At 36.3% G+C, this 21,161-nt stretch overlaps 1 protein-coding gene and 2 pseudogenes across 3 annotated transcripts in view; 2 read left to right on the top strand and 1 right to left on the bottom strand.

The window, feature by feature from the left end:
* The window catches only part of ZDHHC20 (zDHHC palmitoyltransferase 20), an 80,220-nt gene that overhangs the window by 11,448 nt on the left and 47,611 nt on the right, over nucleotides 1–21,161 (bottom strand). For 2 of the 3 annotated variants that reach the window (XM_037037099.1, XM_037037098.1), the window contains exons 8-10: nucleotides 12,187–12,222; nucleotides 11,053–11,185; nucleotides 5,927–6,053 (exon numbers count right to left, since the gene is read on the bottom strand). In XM_037037099.1, coding sequence (XP_036892994.1) covers nucleotides 5,927–6,053; nucleotides 11,053–11,185; nucleotides 12,187–12,222 — 296 coding nt within the window. The remainder of the gene's footprint in view (nucleotides 1–5,926; nucleotides 6,054–11,052; nucleotides 11,186–12,186; nucleotides 12,223–21,161) is intronic. The other variant, XM_037037100.1, reaches the window with a different exon arrangement.
* LOC118980481 (mitochondrial import inner membrane translocase subunit TIM14-like) lies at nucleotides 897–1,898 on the top strand (annotated as a pseudogene).
* Nucleotides 9,494–9,712, top strand: LOC118980482 (TP53-regulated inhibitor of apoptosis 1-like; annotated as a pseudogene).

Below are 21,161 nucleotides of genomic sequence, written 5' to 3'. Positions count from 1 at the left end.
TGTGCAATCCCAGTTTGGAACACATCCAGGAGGTATCCAACTGATTTTTCCCTCTCACGTCAATGTTTCTCTCTATCTTTCTCTCTCTTTTAAAATCAATAAACATATCCTTGGGTAAGGATTAAAAAACTTTTTCTTTTATAATTTATGTGTATTTAAAAACAGTATCTTTTATAATATTGTATGCCAACTATTCTTTAATATAAAACATATCTTCCATGACTATTAAGATCATGATACCTGTGAATATTATGATACCTAAAACACAGTATTCAAATATTTGGGTAACTGACCTGATCTTCACAGTTATTTAAGACATCGTAAAAGCTCATGCTGGAATTCAAGATAGAAGCCTCACACATATTCATTCAACAACATTCATTAAACAAATTTTTACTGAATGCCTATGATATTCCAGGTACTAATTTAAGTCCTAAGGATCTAGCAAATTAACAAAAGAGGAGGAAATCTGTGTCTTCAAAACATTTACAATCCAAAAAGTAAAGTGTTTTTTTTCCAATTTTAAAAACATAAAAATTGTATTGTACACATCAAGGACTTTCACTTACAAGCAAAGATGGATTAACCAGGAAATCTGACCTCCAGCCCTAAACAATTGGAAAATTGAACAGTATATTCAATACTGTTCTTAAAACAGCACAGAACTGTGGTCTGTGATAGAAGAGACACAAGGAACAAGTGAGTTCCAGCCTCTGCCAGGCAAAGAAGGGAAACACAGAGAAGGTGGTCTCACTGAACTGAGGTGACAGAGGAATTTTGGGAAGTTAAGGCAGCTTGAATCTATCAGACACAGCTGAGGAAGAGGGAGATACGCAGAAGCTGAAGCACAAAATTGAACTGAGTGTCTGGACGTTTCGTCCTTGCTGGTGGTGACTTCTTTGCCTTCTGGTAGAGGCGTGAAGTGGGTTGCCACAGCTTCTGGAGTGGGATGAACCGTGCTCTCGGCAGAGGCAGCGGAACTAAGCCAGAGCCGTGGCCAAGTACAGTGGTAGCAGTTGGACTGACCACTGCTGCTGCAGGATTTGCAGGTTGTTATGTTTTGCAAACCTTGAAGCGTATGGAGCCGCAAGTCAAACAAGTTTTTCAAAGTCTACCGAAGTCTGCCTTCAGTGGTGGCTATTACAAAAGTGGGTTTGAACCCAAAATGACAAAATGGGAAGCAGCATTAATACTAGGTGTAAGCCCTACTGCCAATAAAGGAAAGATAAGAGATGCTCATCCATGAATTATGCTTTTAAATCACCCAGACAAGGGAGGATTCTCCTTATATAGCAGCCAAAATCAATGAACCTAAAGATTTACTAGAAGGTCAAGATAAAAAGTGAAGTACATCTATGATGAATTTTAAAGTTCTTATTAGTTATGCATACAAGTACCAGCTTTTTATAAAATGTCCCAAAGTCAGAAATTTTAGAAATGATTTAGCACAAAGTCAAATCCCTGTATCAGTTTGTTTAAATTTGAGGATTTTGTCAGATTATATAACAGTTATAGATTATTGCTCAGTAATTATGGGTAAATACATACCATTTGAATAGAAATATTTTTCATTACTCATTTAGCAAATAATTTAGTACTTACTCAAGGCAAAGTGAACATGAAAGTCCCTGCTCTCAAGGAACCCCAATCTAATGGGAGACTGATAAACTGGTTATTAAAATACAATGTAATAAATACTATGATGGAATTAGCAGAGGTTATAGGAGACTCATCTCACTGGGAAGAAAGGTTATTAAGGTACAGTGAGCTGGCTCAGTGGCTTGGAGCTGTGAATTTAAAAATTAATTTAGCCACAGTTTGACCTAAAAAAATTCATGTAGGTATGTATATATCATTGACAGGATTCAGATTTCATACATTAAAAACCTAATTTAAAAAATTTAACTGTCTGCCACAACAAAATTCAACATTCTTTAAAAGGACACAAAATTTAAACCTCAGAATTTGAAACATCCACCATCCAATACAAAATTACTAGCATGAAAAGTAGCAGGGAAATATGATATACAATTAAGGAAAAAAAAGTCAACAGAAAAAGGACTTAGAAAAAACAGTCATTAGATATAAGGACTTTGATATAGTGACTGCAAATGTCTCTGAGTTAACAGGAAAAAGTAGGTATAATTAAAAGAGAAATATAAGAGAAAAAAGAACCAAACTGAACTTATACAGCTGAAAAATAGAATATCTGAAATGAAAAATTAACTGGATTAGCTTAACAGTAGAGCAGACATTATAGAAGAAAGACTAAGAATTTGTAAACATAGCAGTAGAAACTATCCAAACTAAAGCAAAGAAAAAAGATGGGGAGGGAAAGAGAGGGAAGGTCAGAATAGCAATGGCCTGTGAGTCACAATCAAGCAATTTAACATATGTACAGTTATGAGCATCAGTATTTGAAGAGCTAGTGGGAGAAGGGCATAGGAAGAGTAGAAGCTGGCAGCAAAAACAACTGAAGACGTATCATGAAAATTATTCAAATTTGATGAAACCTATAGTCAGATTTAAGATTCAAGAAGAACAAAGAAAACCATACCAAGGAACATTATCATGTTCCTAAAACCAGCTGAGAAAGATAAAATCTTCAAAGTAGCCAGAGGGAAATTTACAAACAGTATAATAAAGATAAGAGTGAGGCTCATTTCTTATCACAAGTGGGAAGATAATGGAACTTCATCTTTAAAGGAAAGGGAAAAAAAACCATAATGTTGACATCTCCATGTAGAGAACAAAACCTTCAAAAAGTCTGTATTTCAACTGGAGTCCAGAATGGAAAAACCTTGCAATGCAGAAGACAAGAGATATAGTACACCAAAGAGATTGGCTTTTGAAGATACAGCAATAGGATCTATCCAATGACACATAGGAAAAGGACAACAGAAAAATGGACATTGCGTCAATGAGCTATAATTAGAAGTTCTTTGAGAAGATACATGTTATTTGAGGAGAGGGGCATGAAAGAAGAAACAGTTGAAGAATAATGGTTGAAATATTTTCCAAATCTTATGAAAGTTATAAAATCACAGATCCAGAAAGCTCAACCCTTACTGAGCACAAGAACACAAAGAAAATTATAACAAGGCACGTCAAAATCAAATTTCATGAATCTACTTACAAACAAAATCTTAGGAGCAACCAGAGAAAAAATACATGTAAAAGATACAGTAAAAAAGATAACAGTTACCTCGAACTTCTCATCAGAAAAACACGTAAGCCATAAGACAGTGACAAAATATGTAAAATTCTACACCAAGGAAAAATCTTTCAAAAATGAAGGCAAAATAACTCACTTTCACACTATAGGCAAGGCAGTTAATTAAGAAACCCATAACACTCACAAATATGTCACTTAAATTTCAAATATTTTTTCCTCTTCTACAATGATTTTTGTATTAGGTAGCCTAGGATAGCTACAAATTTGGATGGAAAGGAAATAATATTTAACACCTTGAGCATACCATATTTTTCAAACTATAAGACGTACCACCCAAATTTGGGAGGGAAAAGGGGGTATGTCTTATAGTCTGGATGTAGTTTTATATTTACATTGCTGAAATATTATGTTATTAAATACTTTACCACATTTTTGCTTCAGAATTTTTTCCCCTATTTTTCTCCTCTAAAATCTAGGTGCATCTTATGGTTCAAAAAATACAGGTATATTCTTTAGATTTGAGTAAAAGTTACATTTTGTGTAGGGCCTTTGAGTTAAGACAAAACAGAATATATAATCTCTGATGGAATTTTGAAGATATGGCTACTTAAGTAATAAATTCTCTTTAAAATATTTCATCAATTATGCTATTACAGTTGTTCCATTTTTTCCTCCCCTTTACCCCCTCTGCCCTGCACCAGCCCTCTCTCCAGCACTCTATCCCACCCCTAGTTAATGTCCATGGGTCGTAGATATAAATTCTTTGGCTTCTCCATTTCCTATACTATTCTTTACCTCCCCATGTCTAATTTATACCTATCAATTATGCTTATTTCCTGTAACTTTATCCACTTTCTCTCCCCTCTCTCTCCCCATTGATAACCCTCCATGTGATCTCTATTTCTGTGATTCTGTTCCTGTTCTGGTTTGTTTGCTTAGTTTTTTGTTTTTTATGTTCAGTTGTTCATAGTTGTAAGTTTGCTGTCATTTTACTGTTCATGGTTTTGATCTTTTTCTTTTCCTTAGATAAGTCGCTCTAATATTTCATATAATAAAGGTTTGGTGATGATGAACTCCTTTAACCAGACTTTATTTGAGAAGCACATTATCTGTCCTTCCATTCTAAATGATAGCTTTGCTGGATAGAGTAATCTTGGATGTAGGTCCTTGCTTTTCATGACTTTGAATAATTATTTCCAGCCCCTTCTTGCCTGTAAGGGTTCTTTTGAAGAATCAGCTGACAGTCTTATGGGCACTCCTTTGTAGCACTGTCTCCTTTTCTCTGGGTGCTTTTAAGATTCTCTCATCTTTAATCTTGGGTAAACTAATTATGACCCTTGGTGTGTGCTTCCTTGGGTCCAACTTCTTCGGGATTCTCTGTGCTTCCTGGAAGTCTATTTTCTTTGCCAGATTGGAGAACTTCTCCTTCATTATTTTTTCAAATAACTTCTCCATTTTTTTCTCTACCTCTTCTCCTTCTGGCACCTTTATAATTCAGATGTTGGAATGTTCAAAGTTATCCCAGAGGTTCCTAAGCCTCTCATTTTTTTTGAATTCTTGTTTCTTCATTTTGTTCCAGTTGAATGTTTATTTCTTCCTTCTGTTTGATATCTTTGAGTCCCGGTTTCCTTTCCTTCACTGTTGGTTCCCTATATATTTTTCTTTATTTCACTTTGTATAACCTTCATTTCTTCCTTTATCTTGTGGCTATATTCAATCATTTTTGAGCATCCTAATTACTAGTGTTTTGAACTATGCATCTTATAGACTGGCTATCTCCTTGCTGCTTAATTCTTTTTCTGGAGTTTTGATTTGTTCTTTCATTCGGGCTATATGTCTTTGTCTTTGCACACCTGTTACTTTGCAAGGACCAGAGCCTTAGGTATTTGCCAGGGTGGGGCAACCCACTTCACTTTGTTGTGGTGCTGTATGCGGGGATGGGGTCAGAGAAGGACCAATACCACTTGCTCGGCTCTTGCCCCACTTTCTGTCACTTCCCTTACTACTCCACTACCTACAAGTGAATTGTGCTCTTTCAGTGTTTCCTTGGTGCTGATTCCCAGGTGGGAGGGCTACTGTATGTTCTAGGACCCCATGGGCCCTCCACCGAACTCTCCTGTGAGACTGGTAGTTTCTCCTGCTACTGCAACCCCCACTGGTTTTTTTACAACCAGAAGTTCTGAAGCTTTCTTTCCCAGAGCTGGAAGCAGTTCAGCAGACTGTCTTGCTCCCCAGTTGTTCCTTCTGGTTTATCTGCATGTGAATGTTCGCCCCATCAGCCAGCTGCCCCTTTGCTGGGTGTTCTCTACATCCTGGCTGCCCATCTCTGCCCTCTCCTACCAGCCTGGATGAATGTTTCTTCATTAGCTCCTTGGTTTTTGGACTTCCATACAGTTCAGATTTCTGGCATTTCTGGTTGCTTTTTGTTTTTAAATTGGCTGTTATCCTTCTTTTGGTTGTGCAAGAGAACAAAACATATCTACCTATACCTCCATCTTGGTCGGAAGCTCACTAAGTATTAAATTCTTGTGATTCTCTACTTCAAACAATTTATTTTCATTTTGAAGGAAAAAGAGTGATTCTTATTTTTTATGAATCATCTTTTTTCAACTTTCCATTCAAATATATGCCCAGACTCTCCTTTACCCTCACCAATAAAAAAAAAAGAGAGAAAATATTTAACATAATTAGAGTCTGAACACATTTAACTATAATATTCATAATTTCTGACACCTGCAATTTATAAATTACCTTGAAAATACTGGAAGTAGCCAGTATTTCTTTTCATCGCCAAAAACTTGTCTCCAATTTTTACGGTATCCAAGAGAGAAACCATTTCCATCAGGTCCATATGAAAATGTAGGTGCACGAAATGATTCTGTTATGTGTGTACATAAAAAAAAATAAATTATTCTATTTAAAATTACATGAGGAATGAAAGTACCAACTTTGTTTTATATCTATACTATGAAAAGTTGTAAATACAATTTAAAAATAGTATAACAATTAAAAGATTAACTTCTGAAACTTACTACAGGAAAAAATGATCTCTGAATAGATCATCACCCTTATAAAATGGAAATGTGAAAATAAATATCTAATATTACTGAAAATTTACTCAAGTGTATCTAATATATCTTATTTTACTTTTCTTTCTTAATATTCTTACTCTTCAACTTCACTCATTCATTATTTACACACTTCCTACTTGTGCCTGATGGCCCATTACCAGGTGTTTGAGATCCAAAGACAAACTGGATGAAATTCTTACGAAAGAACCAAAGTCTAACAAAATCACAATGTAATAGAGATATGTGTGTTTTGGGATGGTGGTAGGGGTAAGATGAAACATGGAGGAGGTGATACTTGAGAATGACCCTGAACAGGTGAGAAAGCAGATGGTAATTAAACACCATTCTTTTTTCTTTAAAGATTACATTTATTTACTTTTAGACAGAGGGGAAGGGAGGGAGAAAGAGAGGAAGAGAAACATCAATGTGCAGTTGCCTGTCCTGTGCCCTCTACTGGGGACCTGGCCCATAACCCAGGCATATGCCCTGACTGGGAATCAAACCAGTGACCCTTTGGTTTGTATGCCTGAACTCAATCCACTAAGTCATACCAGCCAGGGCTAAAGACCCTTCTTTTAAGCTTGGTTGTAAAATTATGTAGAGTGAGGGTTACAGAAAGATTTAAGTTTCACCAAAAAATAGATTTATTTTTGCTCTGTTTTGACTTTAAAAATAGACTACATTTCAGCATGTTTTATAAACTAAGGATAAGAAGCCATGGAGAGTCTGATTGGGAAAGGTTGGTAACACAGAAAAGTAATGTAAAAATTGAAAGAAGAAAATTCTAGAAGAAATGGGATGGGCTCTAGCAGAGTTCTAAAGATTCTTCCTTAGATTCTAGAAAAGACATCTTCAGAATGTCTTTTAGAGGAAGGGTAACAGTGAAGGTTATAAAGTTAAGAAGATTAGAATTAACGTGTGACAACTTCTAATTCTTCTATGTAGGAATCACACAATAGGTAAGAAAATTAAAGAGAATGGTGAAAGTCTGGAATAACTTATAGGTAATGAGTAACCAACCTGATTAGAAACATGACATTACTGCCACATAGAGGTAAGGGCTGATACTTTAAATCTGCAGCTGTAACAATCTCAATGGGAGTGAGATTGTCTTTATCAGCTTTTACAGCTCAGATGCACATGTAGATACAATGGACAGCTATAGTAACTGAGGTCATGGATTAGCAAATGCATTACAGGAGAAAGTTTAGGGGCCAGGTGTAATATGAGGGTACCATTAAGAACTGTTAAAGGTATTTATTCAATACTATTAAGATCTTGAATGGAAAAGGGTGGGAAATGAAACCAGAAGGGAAAGAAAATACTTGGAAGAAAAGTGTTAGAAAACAGGGAACTCAGCAATCTGAAAAACAAAGGAATTAGAGTACAGAAAAAAAGCTGAAAGGACAAAGACTATGCTCACAGAATGGAAACTTAAGTTGAAAATTTCAGGGACTCTGATATTTCAAGCAATGAAAAGGTTCAGTGTTTAGTTATGGAAATGACTGGCCACTAGAATCAAAGGGACTTCACTGCCTGTTTTTGATGATAGTAGTTTGACGACAGGAACTCTTAATGTGAGGAAATTATCTCATGGTGTGTAGATGACAGTTATGAAGAAGAGTAGAGGTGATCCTCAAACAAGAGAGTAAGATACCTTCACAGAACAGAAAGACAACAATTTGGAAGCAGCAGTGGAGAACCAGCCATAGCCCAGGGGTGTGAAAGGGAAGGCTTTAAGGCCAAGTGCTGTGCTAGGGTAATGCTTTCTTTTAAATACTTTTTTTTTTTTAAAGAGAGATGGGAAGGGAGAAAGAAAGGGAGAAAGGAAGAAACATCGATATGAGAAAGATCGGTTGGCTACCTTCTGTATGTTCCCCAGAGGATCAAATGTGCAACATAGGCATGTGTGTTGACCCAGAATCAAACCAGTGACCTTTTGATTTGAGGAATGATGCCCAACCAACTGACCAGGGCATGTATTTTCACAGTGTGGGTTAAAATACCTTAATAGGCTGCAAAATTAATTCAGTGGTTTAATGTACACTGCACATAGGAGAGCTGAATAATACTGCATGAAATTTTTGCTTATTTATATAACTTTACAAATATTTGTGCACACATTAGGTTATAAAAAATGATGCATTTCTTACTGTAATCATGGGCAAAGAAAGTTTAGAAAACAATGTTTAAAAGGAACAATAACTTTCTCAGGAAGCACTGGTCTCTCAAATACCCACCATGGGTTGGGTGGGAACTATGGCAAATTAATGTTCATGCTCCATTTAAAGGAGTCAGCTGCTACTTAGCTGTAACTGAATGATGCTGTGGAAAAAAGGGCCCACAATACCAGATTAATCAGTTAAGAAGAAATCTACTTTTCTACATAAAATCTCTTAAGTTTTTAGCTGTAGTAGAAAATCTTAAGGGCTAGACTATGAATGTAGGCTGCACTTTAAAAAATATTTTATTTATTTATCTTTAGAGGGGAAGGGAAGGAGAGAAGAAGAGAAACATCAATGTATGGTTGCTTCTCGTGCATCCCCTGCTGGGAACTGGCTCCTGCCGGGAACTGGCCTGCAACCCAGGCATGTGCCCTGACTGGGAATCGACCCGCGATCGTCTGGTTCGCAGGCCTGCGCTCAATCCACTGAGCTACACCAGCCAGGGTGCACTTTTTCATTTCTGATTAAAGACAGGAAAATGGCAGGAGATTCTATGAAGAGGATAACAAATTAATTAATAGATTTAGTAGAGTTTGTTTACACAGAAAACAGATGAAGGCATGATAGAACTGGAGAGCTCAACCGTGAAGAGTGAGCTGAGGTGGGGAGAGCACAGAAATCCTTTGCTCTGGAGACCCATCACCCCTTAAGTGCCTCAGCTAGACAAGTTTAAAACAATTCAACAATAAAAGTATCTAAAAGCCTCCATAAAATGTCTTCATCTTTCTCTATTAAAATTTGTCCTCTTCTAATTCACCTGGCAGACACATGGCTTTAGATAGTAGGCAGGCTTTAACTTTCTTATGAAACATGGTATATTAGCTGATACCTAAATATTTCAATGATAGCAGAGTGGTGCTTTCTACTTGCCAACAACTCAGTTTGAGCAATGCCATATCACCTTGTTTTTGAAGTGTTTGTCCAATTATTTTGCTACTTTATCGAATTCTTCCCCTATATTTCCACTTTTAAAAATGAGGAAAATAAGACAACAAAGTGTGCCATCACTGCCGATGCCATCCATGAACAGCATAGGGGAGGGATGCACTGACATGAGGCATGAGGAAGATCAGTGCTTTAATCACTGATTTGCTGAGCAGTTCTGCAAAGGGGACACATGTCTAGGGACCCACACACTGACCTCTTCAAGTACTACCACCAGTGTGTTCAGAAAGCAATAAAGGGGAAGGACATTCCCACTGAAGGACCATGGTAGAGAACAGCCTGAAAAGTCTTCTTGATTTTGACTTTGAAAAGGGACTACTTACATAGGAAATTACTCACTCTAGACTTTGTCAATTAGAGCTGTGAAGATAGCCATCAATTTAATGAGGAGTTTGGGGTGGGGCATTTCCTCCTTCTAGATGTTTTCCTCTCACTTGTAAAAGATGATGAATCATTTTACTCTGGGACAATTTCTTACTTGCTCTGGCATCTTGCAGGAACTCATAGTGCTAAAAATGAATGATTTCTTGGGATTATGGTTACCTTATTTCATCTGGGATCAGCTTGAAATATACCTTGTATGTACAGTAAACACTGATAAACTTGTCAAATGATCATGGTTGCCTGACCTCTTTAGTTATGCTTCAAAGGATATTAGGCATACCATGCTAGAGTTATTATTCATGGAAGCAACTGGTTAGGACCTCTTTTCTCTCAGGGACCGAATGCTCTGAAAAGGGATCCTAGCACAACAGTTTCAATCAATACTCGGGAGCAATTTTATTTTTATATAGTAACTTAACTCCTAAAGATTTTTGGTGGACTGTGTTAGCCAAGAGGAAGCTTTTAAACAGTTCTTTGCCTTTTAGGTTAAGACATGAAAGCCTCAAGAATGTTAAGAATGAGCACCATTTCAGAACTCATAGTGCAATTCAGTCATTAAGATCTTTGGAGTGTGCTATGGCTGAAGATCTTAAGTTGCAAAAATGCTGTATCTGGTTAAATAGGGGGAGAAAGGAGTTTGCTTTATTTGTCTTGTTTACCCACCCTGCTCTGCAATGTAATTATGAAAATGAAATAAATTATAGCATCAGTTCCTTAAAAAAAGCAAAATAAGACATAAATGTTGTTATTAGTGATACAATTCATAAGTTTCACTGTTGACTGACACAAAGATGGAAAACGATTCACAATGTCAAAACACTATTCTTTAGTCTCAATCATTAAACATTTGGGGAAAAAATAAAGAACTGAATGATAAGCTGTAATTAATTTACATTTTTTTAGCAATCTGAGAACTACCTTATTAACACGTATATCTATTCATCTTTAATAGATTAATTTTTTATGACACTGTATACACACAGGAAACAACTTCATTAACATTTATAATATGGTTTGTTCTCTATACACAATGCACTACTGAAAAAATATATAAAAGCCAACCTTACTTTCTCAACCTTCTTTAAAATAATGAACCTTTATATTTACATATACCAACTGTTCCTGCCCAGTTACAGTGAATTTTCACACACAATTATTTTGTACTTCTTTATTATCTACTCTCCTTGTCTAGATTTCATATTCATGGGTGGTCATTTTAGTAAATAATTATGATTTATTTTGATCTCCTTACCTATTGTTGTTCTGTTTTTCCCAACCAACCAGCAGTGGTAGCTAAAAAGTGACAGGACACTGATGAAGAACATTGCTGACACAAAGAAAAGAAACAGTACATGGAATTTGGCACGTGTATCTGTGAGTTCGTTCTGAGGAAAGAAAAAAGAAGTGTTAATTTTGGAGACAGTCAATCTCTAAAGTGAACTCTTGAATCTACCCAAAACTTGCCATATATGAAGAGTAATAAAATAAACAATATATCCAAGAAAACATTTTGAAAGCAGAAAACTGGCATCATCGAAGGAGTTTGGTTACATAAAATCAGAGCCATTTAAAAATGTTGCTACTAAACTAAAAAATTTAGCAATACTTTCAGTAATAAAATAAAAATATGGACTTTACCCAATATTTTTCTTTTGTACTTTCTGCATATATGCAAGCTTTCCCCTTAACATTCAGGATATAGGAGGGTTTCCCCATCAATGCTAAAGCATCTGCTTATTTTAATTATATATGCTGCTAATCAGAAATTAATTGTGACATATTTATTTTTGTACTTTTCTAATCTCTTTTCTTGGAACACCACTGTAAATATGCCTATCCTCTGAGCTGCTTCAATTCCCTACTTTTTAAATCCTTGCTCCATTCTTACAGAGTCTTTCCTTTTTGTTAATTAGCAATTTTGGTAAATGAATTTAACACAAGGTATGAATGAATCAAAAGTTCTCAGTTACCCATTCTTATGGCTATGTTCATTTCAACAGAAGCAAAGTCTTAATTAATCTAGAACCTATTAACCTTAATCAGTATCTATTATTAAGAGAAGGAGGAAGGTTTTAAAGTGTCAGCTCTTATAATGAAATCACAGAAGCTGCTAGCACATAGTGTCCCTTAGAGATTTAAACACTGTTTACAGGCTAAAAGGAAGGTTTTTAGCATTACATAATTCTGCTATTCATCTTTTCTCTTTTCTCCCAGAGTAACCATGGTATCTTTTAAATACACCAAATCTCTTCATCTGGTGAAGCAAGTATTTTATTTACATACACATATATATATACATATACATACACACCCACCCACCCACCCACACACACTCACTATAAATGTCATAAGGAGACAACAATGTCATGGCAGTAATGTATTTTACCTCTGGACAACTCTCTGTAGATATCCTGCGGCAAAGCTTGTACAAATAGAAATGATGTATTAAGAAACCATGTTTTATACAAAACTTTCCTGAACACTAGTCTTAGCAAACTTTTGCTTTGAAGGAACACTAAGATGCTGCTCTCTAAAGTTCATCGACATTTTCTCAAAAAACAGAAAACAGACAAGAACATTAGCTCTTCAAGCACATTTCAGGCATACTTTTCTACTGTTTTTTTAAAAGTATTTTATTGTTGTTCAATTACAGTTGTATTTTCTCCCCACCCCTCCCCACCCCCTCCCTTGCTTCCACCTTCCCCCTTGGTTTCTATAGTAGTTTCTGAAAACCCTTCTCCCCACTGTCCCCTCCCCTCTCCTCTCTGGCTATTGTTAGGTTGTTCTTAATTTCAATGACTCTGGTTATATTTTGTTTGCTTTTATCTTTTGTTGGCTATGTTCCAGTTAAAGGTGAGATCATATGGTATTTGTCCCTCACTGCCTGGCTTGTTTCACTTACAGAATTTTCTCAGAAAACTAAAAATGGAACTGTCTTTTGACCCAGCAATTACACTGCTAGGATTATACCCTAAGAGCCCTGAAACACCAATCCAAAAGAACCTATGCATCCAATGTTCATAGCAGCACAATTTACAGTAGCCAAGTGCTGGAAGCAACCATCAGCAAATGAGTGGATCAAAATTCTATGGTACATTTACACAATGGAATTCTACCCAGCAGAGAGAAAGAAGCTTATATCCTTTGCGAAAGCATGGATGGAACTGGACAGCATTATCTACTCAGTTTTTAAAAGAGGCTTATATCTAGCATAGAAAAAATTAAATTTTTTAGCAAGTAGCTTTGAAAAAAGCTTCTGATTGGCTGTTTTTAAGAACCAGATGTGACAATTTCTTACCTTAATCGCTATTGCAATATCCTTCTAAGAGGTTGTCACTTGCCCTTCTTTGATCTAGTGTCAGCACAGTGATCAGTGACCTTCTACAAGTCAGAACATATCACTGCTCTGCTCCCACTTCACTGAGTAGAAACTGTGGTTCTTACAACACTTTCAAGGTTCTTTACATTTTGGGCCCATCTCCAGGACTTCCCATTAGTCTCACTCTTGCTCATCCCCTACAGCCACACTAGTCTTCCTCCTACTTCTCAAACGTGGCAGGGAAGCTCCTAGTTTCGAGTCTTTTCCTCTGTCTGAAATGTTATTCTCTCAGATACCCTCTAACTTCTAGCAAGTTCTTGCTCGAATATTACCTCCTTACTTAGGTCTACCATGATCACTCTTTTCTTTAGTTGAGATATAACTTACATATAACAAAATATTAATGTCAGATGTACAATATGATTTGATATTTGTGTCAAATGTGATCACCACAGTAAATCCAGTTAACATTCGTCACACCTCATATAGTTACAACTCTTTTTGTTATGAGAACTTGTTAAGATATACTCTTAGCTACTTTCAAATATCCTTATTAACTATAGTTGCCATGGTATATGGTACACCTCTAGGACTTATTTTGACTGCCTTCATCCACTTTACACATTCCTGACACCCTACTTCTAACCACCAATCTCTGTATATATGGGCTGGGCTTTTTTACGTTTATATATAAGTGAGATCACACAGTATTTGTTTTTGTCTTAATTATTTCACTTATAAAATTGCCTTCAAGATCCATCTATATTTCCTTTCTTTTGACTGAATAATATTCCACTGCATTTTCATACATTTTCTTTATCCATTTATCTGTTGACAGACACTCAGGTTGTTTCCATGTCTTGACTATTGTAAATAATGCTGCTGTGAACATGTAGGTACAGATATCTCTGAGGTAATATTTTCATTTCTTTTCACTGTATTTCCAGAAATGGAATTGGGAGGTCATATGGTAGTTCAATTTTAACTTTTTGAGGAAACTCCATACTTTTCCATAGTGGATGCCCAGTTTACATTCCCACCAACAGTGCACAAGAATTCCTTTTTTTCCACATCCTCACCAACACATTATTTCCTGTCTTTTTGATAACAGCCATTCTAACAAGTGTGAGGTAATATCTCATTGTGGTTTTGGTTTTCATTTCCCTACTGATTAGTGATGGTGAGCATTTATTCATATACCTGCTGGCCACCTCCATGTCTTGTATTAAAAAATGTCTATTGAGGACTTCTGCTTATTTGCAAAAATCTAAATTTTTTTGCCATTGAGTTTTATGAGTCCTTTATATATTTTGGATATTAACCTCTTACCAGATATATGGTTTGCAAATATTTTCTCCCATTCAGTAAGGTGTCTTTTCGTGTTGTTGATATTTTCCTTTACTGTGTAGAAGTCTCTTATTTTCATGGAGTCAAACTTGCTAATTTTCGCTTTAGTTGTCAAATCCAAAAAATCACTACTAAGAACTGTCTTTTGTGTTTTCTTTTAGATTTATGGTTTCAAGTTTATGCTGACGTTTTTAATCCATTTAGAGCTCGGTGCGTGTGTGTGGTATGGGGTTCAGTTTCATTCTTTTCAATGTGGCTGTCCAGTTTTCCCAGCACTATTTATTGACTGTCTTTACTGTCCATTGACTTTACTTGACTGTCCATTGTATACTACTGCTTCCTCTGTCAAAGATTAATTGACCATACAGAGAAGAGTTTATTTCTGGCCTCTCTATTCTGTTCCATTGATCTATGTGTCTGTTTTTATGCTAGTATCATGCTGTTTTGATTGCTACATCTTTTTTTTTTAAAGATACTTATTTATTTTTAGAGAGGGCTAGGAAGGTAGGAAAAACACCAGTAGGTTGCCTTTTGCACACCCCCAACCTAGGACCTGACCTGCAACTCAGGCATGTGCCCTAACTGGGAACAGAACCTGAGACCTTTCAGTTTGTGGAACAACATCCAACCCAGTGAGCCACACCAGTCAGGACAATTGCTACAGCTTTGTAACATAGTCTGAAATCAGAAATCATAATGTCTCCAGCTCTCTTCTTTTTTCCCTCAAGATTCCTTTGGCTATTTGGACTCTTTTCTGGTTCCATAACAAATTTTAGGACTGTTTATTTATGTGGAAAATAACATTAGACTTTTGATAGAAATTGAACTCAATCTGCAGATTGCTTTTGGTAGTATGACTATTTTAACAATATGAATTCTTCCTATCTATAAGTACAAACTATCTTTCCATTTGTGTCCTCTTCAGATACTGTCATCGATGTCTTATAGTTTTTTTAAAAAATATTTGTTTTAAGAGGGGAAGAAAGGGGGAGAAACACTGATGTTAGAAACATTGATTTGTTGCTTGTTGCACATACCCCAACTGGAGACTAAGCCACCAACACAAGCATGTACCCCAACCAGGAATCAAACTGGCAACCTTTCACATTGTGGGAGATGCCCAACCAAGCCACAATGGTCAGGGCTCAGTGTCTTACAGTTTTCAATGTAACAGGTCTTTCACCTCCCTGGTTAAATTTATTCATAGGTATTTTATTCTTTGTGATGTAATTGTAAATGGAATTGTTTTCTTAAGCACTCTTTCTGATAATTTATTAGTGCAGAGAATGCTGATTTTTGTATCCTGCAGCTTTAATGAATGAGTTCCAAAAATTTTTGATAGTCTTTACAGTTTTCCATATATACTATCATGTTGTCTACAAATAGATTTACTTTCTTCCAAGTATCATGTTTTTATTTCTTAATCATGCAAAATAGCTCCAGCTATGACTTTCAATATAATGTTGAGTAAAAAAGTGAGCATCTTTGTCTTGTTCCTAATTTTAGAGGAAAAGCTCTCAGGTTTTCAGAGTTGAGCATAGTGTTAGCTGTACAGTTGGCATACTGGAATATAGGGCCTTTATTCCAGTGGTACAGTAGGTTCCCTCTATACCAACTTTGTTGAGTTTTATCATGTATAGATACTGAATTTTGCTTTTTCTGCATCTATTAAGATAAACATGATTTTTATCCTTCATTTTGTTAATGTGGTATATCACATCAATTTGCACAGTGAAGCATCCTTGCATAGCTGGAATGAATCCACTTGATCATGGTGTATGATTCTTTTTAATGTACTGCTGAAATCAGTTTGCTTATATTCTGTTGAAGATTTTTGTATCTATGTTCCCCAGGGATTTTAGCACGTAATTTTCTTTTCTTGTAGCGACTTGTCTGGTTTGTGTCAGGGTTATACTGGCCTCATAAAGTGAGTTTGGAAGTGTTCTTCCTTCTTCCATTCATTGAAAAAGTTTGAGAAAGACTGGCACTAGCTATTTAAATGTTTGGTAAAATTCATCAGTGAAGTCATCTAGTCCTGGACTTTTGTTGGGAGGCTTTTGATGACTGCTTCAATCTCCTTATTAGTAATCAGTCTGTTCAGATTTTCTATTTCATTATGATTCAGTCTTGGAAGGTTATGTTTCTAGAAATGTATTTCTTCTAGGTTGTCTAATTTTTGGCATATGGTTGTTCATTGTAGTTTCTTATAATCCTCTTTATTTCTGTGACATCAGCTGTAATGTCTCCTCTTTCATTTTTTATTGTATTTGAGTACTCTTTTTTTCCTTGGTGAGTGTAGGTAAAGGTTTGTCTCTTTCGTTTATCAATACAAAAACCCAGCTCTTACTTTCACTGATTTTTCTGTTGTCTTTTAAAAGTCTATTTCATTTATCTCTGCTCTGATCTTCATTATTTTCTTCCTTCTGCTGACTTGGGGTTCATTTTTCCTTCTTTTTTGAGTTCTTTGAGGTGTAAAGTTGAGTAGAGATCTTACTCTATTTATTGATTTGAGAGAAAGGAAGAGTAAGAGGGAGAGGAAGAGAAACATTAATTTGTTGTTCCACTTATTTATGCACTCACGGGTTAATTCATGTATGTGTCCGAGTGGGGATCAAACCTTCAATCTTGATGTTGGGACAATGTTCTAACCAACTGAGCTACCTGGCTAAGGCTCTTTCTTATTTCTTGATAGGCATTTATTGCTATGAACTTCCCTCTATGAACTATTTTTAGGGCATTCCATGAGTTATGGTGTGTTGTACCTATATTTTCATTTGTCTCAAGGTATTTTTTTACATCTTCCTTTACTCACTGGTTTGTTCAGTACCATGTTATGTCTGCATATTTGTGAATATTCCAGTTTTGTTCTTGTAATTGACTTCTAGTTCAAACCATTGTGGTTGGAAAATATGCTTTGTAGGTCAATTTTTAAAAATTTAGTAAGACTAGTTTTGTGAACTAACAAAATATCTACAGTGATCCCTCACCTATCAGAAGAGTTATGTTCCAGAGACCCCCCGTGATAGGTCAAAATCCGCAAAGTAGCAGTGTTATATTTATTTTATTATTTATATATTTTTTAAGGCTTTAAAAACCCTTCCCACACTCCTATAAACCTTTCCCACTCTCTTATTAACCTTTCTCACACTCTTATAAACACTTCATATGCTCTTAAACACTTTCTACACTCTTAAACCTACATAATTTTAACAACATATAAAATTCCATATAAGTACTCACCAGTGAAGTACACTACAACTTGAATGATGAAGATCATGAAGTATGTAGCTGTGCAGTACTGATGCCGATGAAGTTGATGATGATGAGATGAATGTACTACACAGCCAGGAAAAGCATTACAGCTCTTCTGAAGGCACCACTTCATCAGTTGGTTCATCAGGTGGTGCAGTATCTTCACCATGGGCCGTAACTTCTGTTTCCGCTAAAAGTGTAGGCATAACTGATCCCTTTGTCCAAATGATGAACATAGTTATGGGGAGTTGCTAGTGCTGCTTCTTATCCACAGAGGCAGCTTCTCCATGCAAAGAAATGCTCTGGAGTTCAAAGCTTCTCTGAAATTTCCAAACCAGCCTTTGCTAGCACTGAATGGGGTTGGTCTGGTGGAAGAGGCACGCGACGGTCCTGCTTCGACATTGTCGTCCTTGTCTTCATCCTCGTCACTGTCATGAACATTTGTACTTTCTACAAAACTATCAAAAAGTTTTTTCATCTCCGTCCAAATGGTTTTGGTAGCCAGTGAGATACTCTTCTTCCTGCAGTCATTTATCCACAGGGCCAATGCAGACTCCATCCTCACAATGGCCTTATTGAGGGAAGTGACCACCCTCTTTGCAGTCTTGTTAAAAGTCATTGTTGCCAAAGATGTAATATTATTCTCATCTTTCTTTACATAGCAAACAGTAGATTCATTGATTTCGTAATGGTGGCCTACAGCTGTGTAGCTTTTGCCTTCCTTTAACATGTCGAAAAGTTCCACCTTTTTGATGGCAAGCATTTTCCTCTAGAGCTTGAGTTCACTGCCAGAAGCCTTAGAAGGCGCAGAACGTTTGGGTGGCATCATAGGGCTTGAAATGAATTCAAACTTTTACAAAAATTTCACAATAACACAATGTCACAGCAACACTATGTGCAGCGGTCAGATGTTGATGTGAAGTAGACAAGGAGAGATGCAGAACAAATGGGCATGGTGTGGAAGAGCAAACAGACTGATGCTATGGTCACTGAGCCAATTGGTGTCCAGGATACAGAACACAGTGCTGTGGTTGGTTACCTTTCACTCCATCAGCCAATAGTGTGCCGTGTACAATCTCACACTGGCAAACTTGCGCAAGTGGTAGTGGCATATTTTATCTCCATTGTGTACAGTATGGTATTTATCAACTGATGAAATATATACTGTATTTCATTTCAATTTAATATTCTTTTAATATGTTTGAATTAAAATTTTAAAATATTTTTATATTGTTTTAAGTATTTTAGGCAAAAAGCTAAAGTCATAAATATTATATAAATACCTATATACTGCAAAATCCCGCACTACAGAGAAAACTCCAGGATACAGAATTAGATACATATTTTAAAAAAAACTCACGATAAAGTGAAGCCACAATAAGTGAACCACAATATAGCAAGGGACAACTATATTCTGAGATGAGAATGTTCCAAGTGTGCTTAAGAATGTGTATTTTGTGACTTTTTCCCCCCCAATTTTTTTATTTAATTATTTTTCAAGTACAGTTTTCTATTACTCCCATCGCATCCCACCCCCGTGCTCCCCACTCCCTCCCATTTCCACGCTTCTCAGTTGTTGTCCATGTATCCTTTATATATGTTCCTCTAAATCCCTCCCCTATTTCCCCTAAAATTCCCTCCCCTCTTCCCTCTGGTCACTGTCAGCCTGTTCTCTATTTCAGTGTCTTTGGTTATATTTTGCTTGCTTGTTTTGTTGTTTAGTTTCCTGTTAGAGGTGAGATCATATGGTATTTGTCCTTCAACACCTGGCTTATTTCACTCAGCATAATGCTTTCCATTTTCATCCATGACGTTGCAAAGGGTAGGATCTCCTTTTTTCTTTCTGCAGCATAAAATTCCATTGTCTATATGTACCATAGTTTTTTGATCCATTTATTCACTGACGGGCCCCTAGGTTGCTTCCAACTCTTGGCTATTGCAAATTGTGCTGCTATGAACAATGGGGTGCATATACTCTTTGGGATTGGTGTTTTAGGGTTCTTCGGATACAATCCTAGCAGTGGAATTGCTGGGTCAAAAGGCAAGTCCAATTTTAGTTTTCTGAGAAAATTCCATACTGTTTTCCATAATGGTTGTACCAGTCTGCAATCCCATCAACAGTGGACCAGAGTCCCCTTTTCCCCACACCTTCTCCAACATTTGTTGTTTATTGCTTTATGATAGCCATTCTCACCGGTGTAAAGTGGTATCTCATTGTGGTTTTAATTTGCATCTCTCTGATAGCAAGCAATATTGAGCATCTCTTCATGTGTTTCTGGATCCTCTGCATGTCCTCCTTGGAGAAGTGTCTGTTGAAGTCCTTTCCCCATTTTTTAATTGGGTTAGTTGTCTTCTTAGAGTGAAGTCATGTGAGTTCTTTGTATATTTTGGAGATTAAACTTTTGAGGTATCATTGGCAAATATGTTTTCCCATACACTTGGTTGTCTTTTTATTTTAATGCTGTTTTCTTTAGCTGTGCAGAAGCTTTTTATTTAGATGAGATCCCATTCGTTTATTCTTTCCTTTATATTCCTTGCTCTAGGGGACATATCAGTAAAAATGTTGCTGTGAGAAATATCTGAGATTTTCTTGCCAATGCTCTCCTCTAGGGCTTTAATGGTACCAGTTTTATTTAAGTCTTTTATCCACCTTGAATTTATTTTGGTGTATGATGTAAGTTGGTGCTCGAGTTTCATTTTTTTCCATGTAGCTGTCCATTTCTCCCAACACCAGTTGTTGAAGAGGCTATCTTTACCCCATTTTATGTTACTGCCCCCTTTGTCGAATATTAATTGACTGTAGAGAGTTGAGTTTATTTCCGGGTTCTCTATTCTGTTCCATTGGTCTATGTGCCTATTTTATGCCAGTACCAAGCTGTTTTAATTACAGTGGCCTTGTAATACAGTTTGATATCAGGTATTGTGATCCCTCCTACTTTGTTCTTCTTTCTTAACATTGCAGCTGCTATATGGGGTTTTATCTGGTTCCATATAAATTTTTGAAGTGTTTGTTCTGTCTGTGAAATACGGCATTGGTACTTCAATAGGTATTGCATTGAATCTGTAAATTGCTTTGGGTAGTATGGACATTTTGATGATGTTAATTCTTCCAATCCATGAACATGGTATATGTTTCCATTTGTTTGTGTCTTCCTTGATTTCTTTCTTCAGTGTTGTGTAGTTTTCTGCATACAGGTCTTTTACCTCCTTGGTTAGATTTATTCCCAGATATTTTATTTTTGTTTTTGCTATATCCGATGGGATTTTTTTTCTTGATTTCTCCTTCCACTGATTCATTGTTAGTATACAAACATGCTGTTGATTTCTGGATATTGACTTTGTATCCCGCTGTTTTCCCAAATTCATTTATTAGTTCGAGCAGTTTTTGGGTAGAGTCTATAGGATTTTCCATGTACACTATCATGTCATCTGCAAACAATGAG

This window comes from Sturnira hondurensis, unplaced genomic scaffold (assembly GCF_014824575.4).
Source record: "Sturnira hondurensis isolate 20B ecotype Veracruz unplaced genomic scaffold, ASM1482457v3 Scaffold0022910, whole genome shotgun sequence".
Taxonomy (NCBI): Eukaryota; Metazoa; Chordata; class Mammalia; order Chiroptera; family Phyllostomidae; genus Sturnira; species Sturnira hondurensis.
Note: the sequence above shows the minus strand (reverse complement) of the source record. Positions and strands in the feature narration are given on the sequence as shown.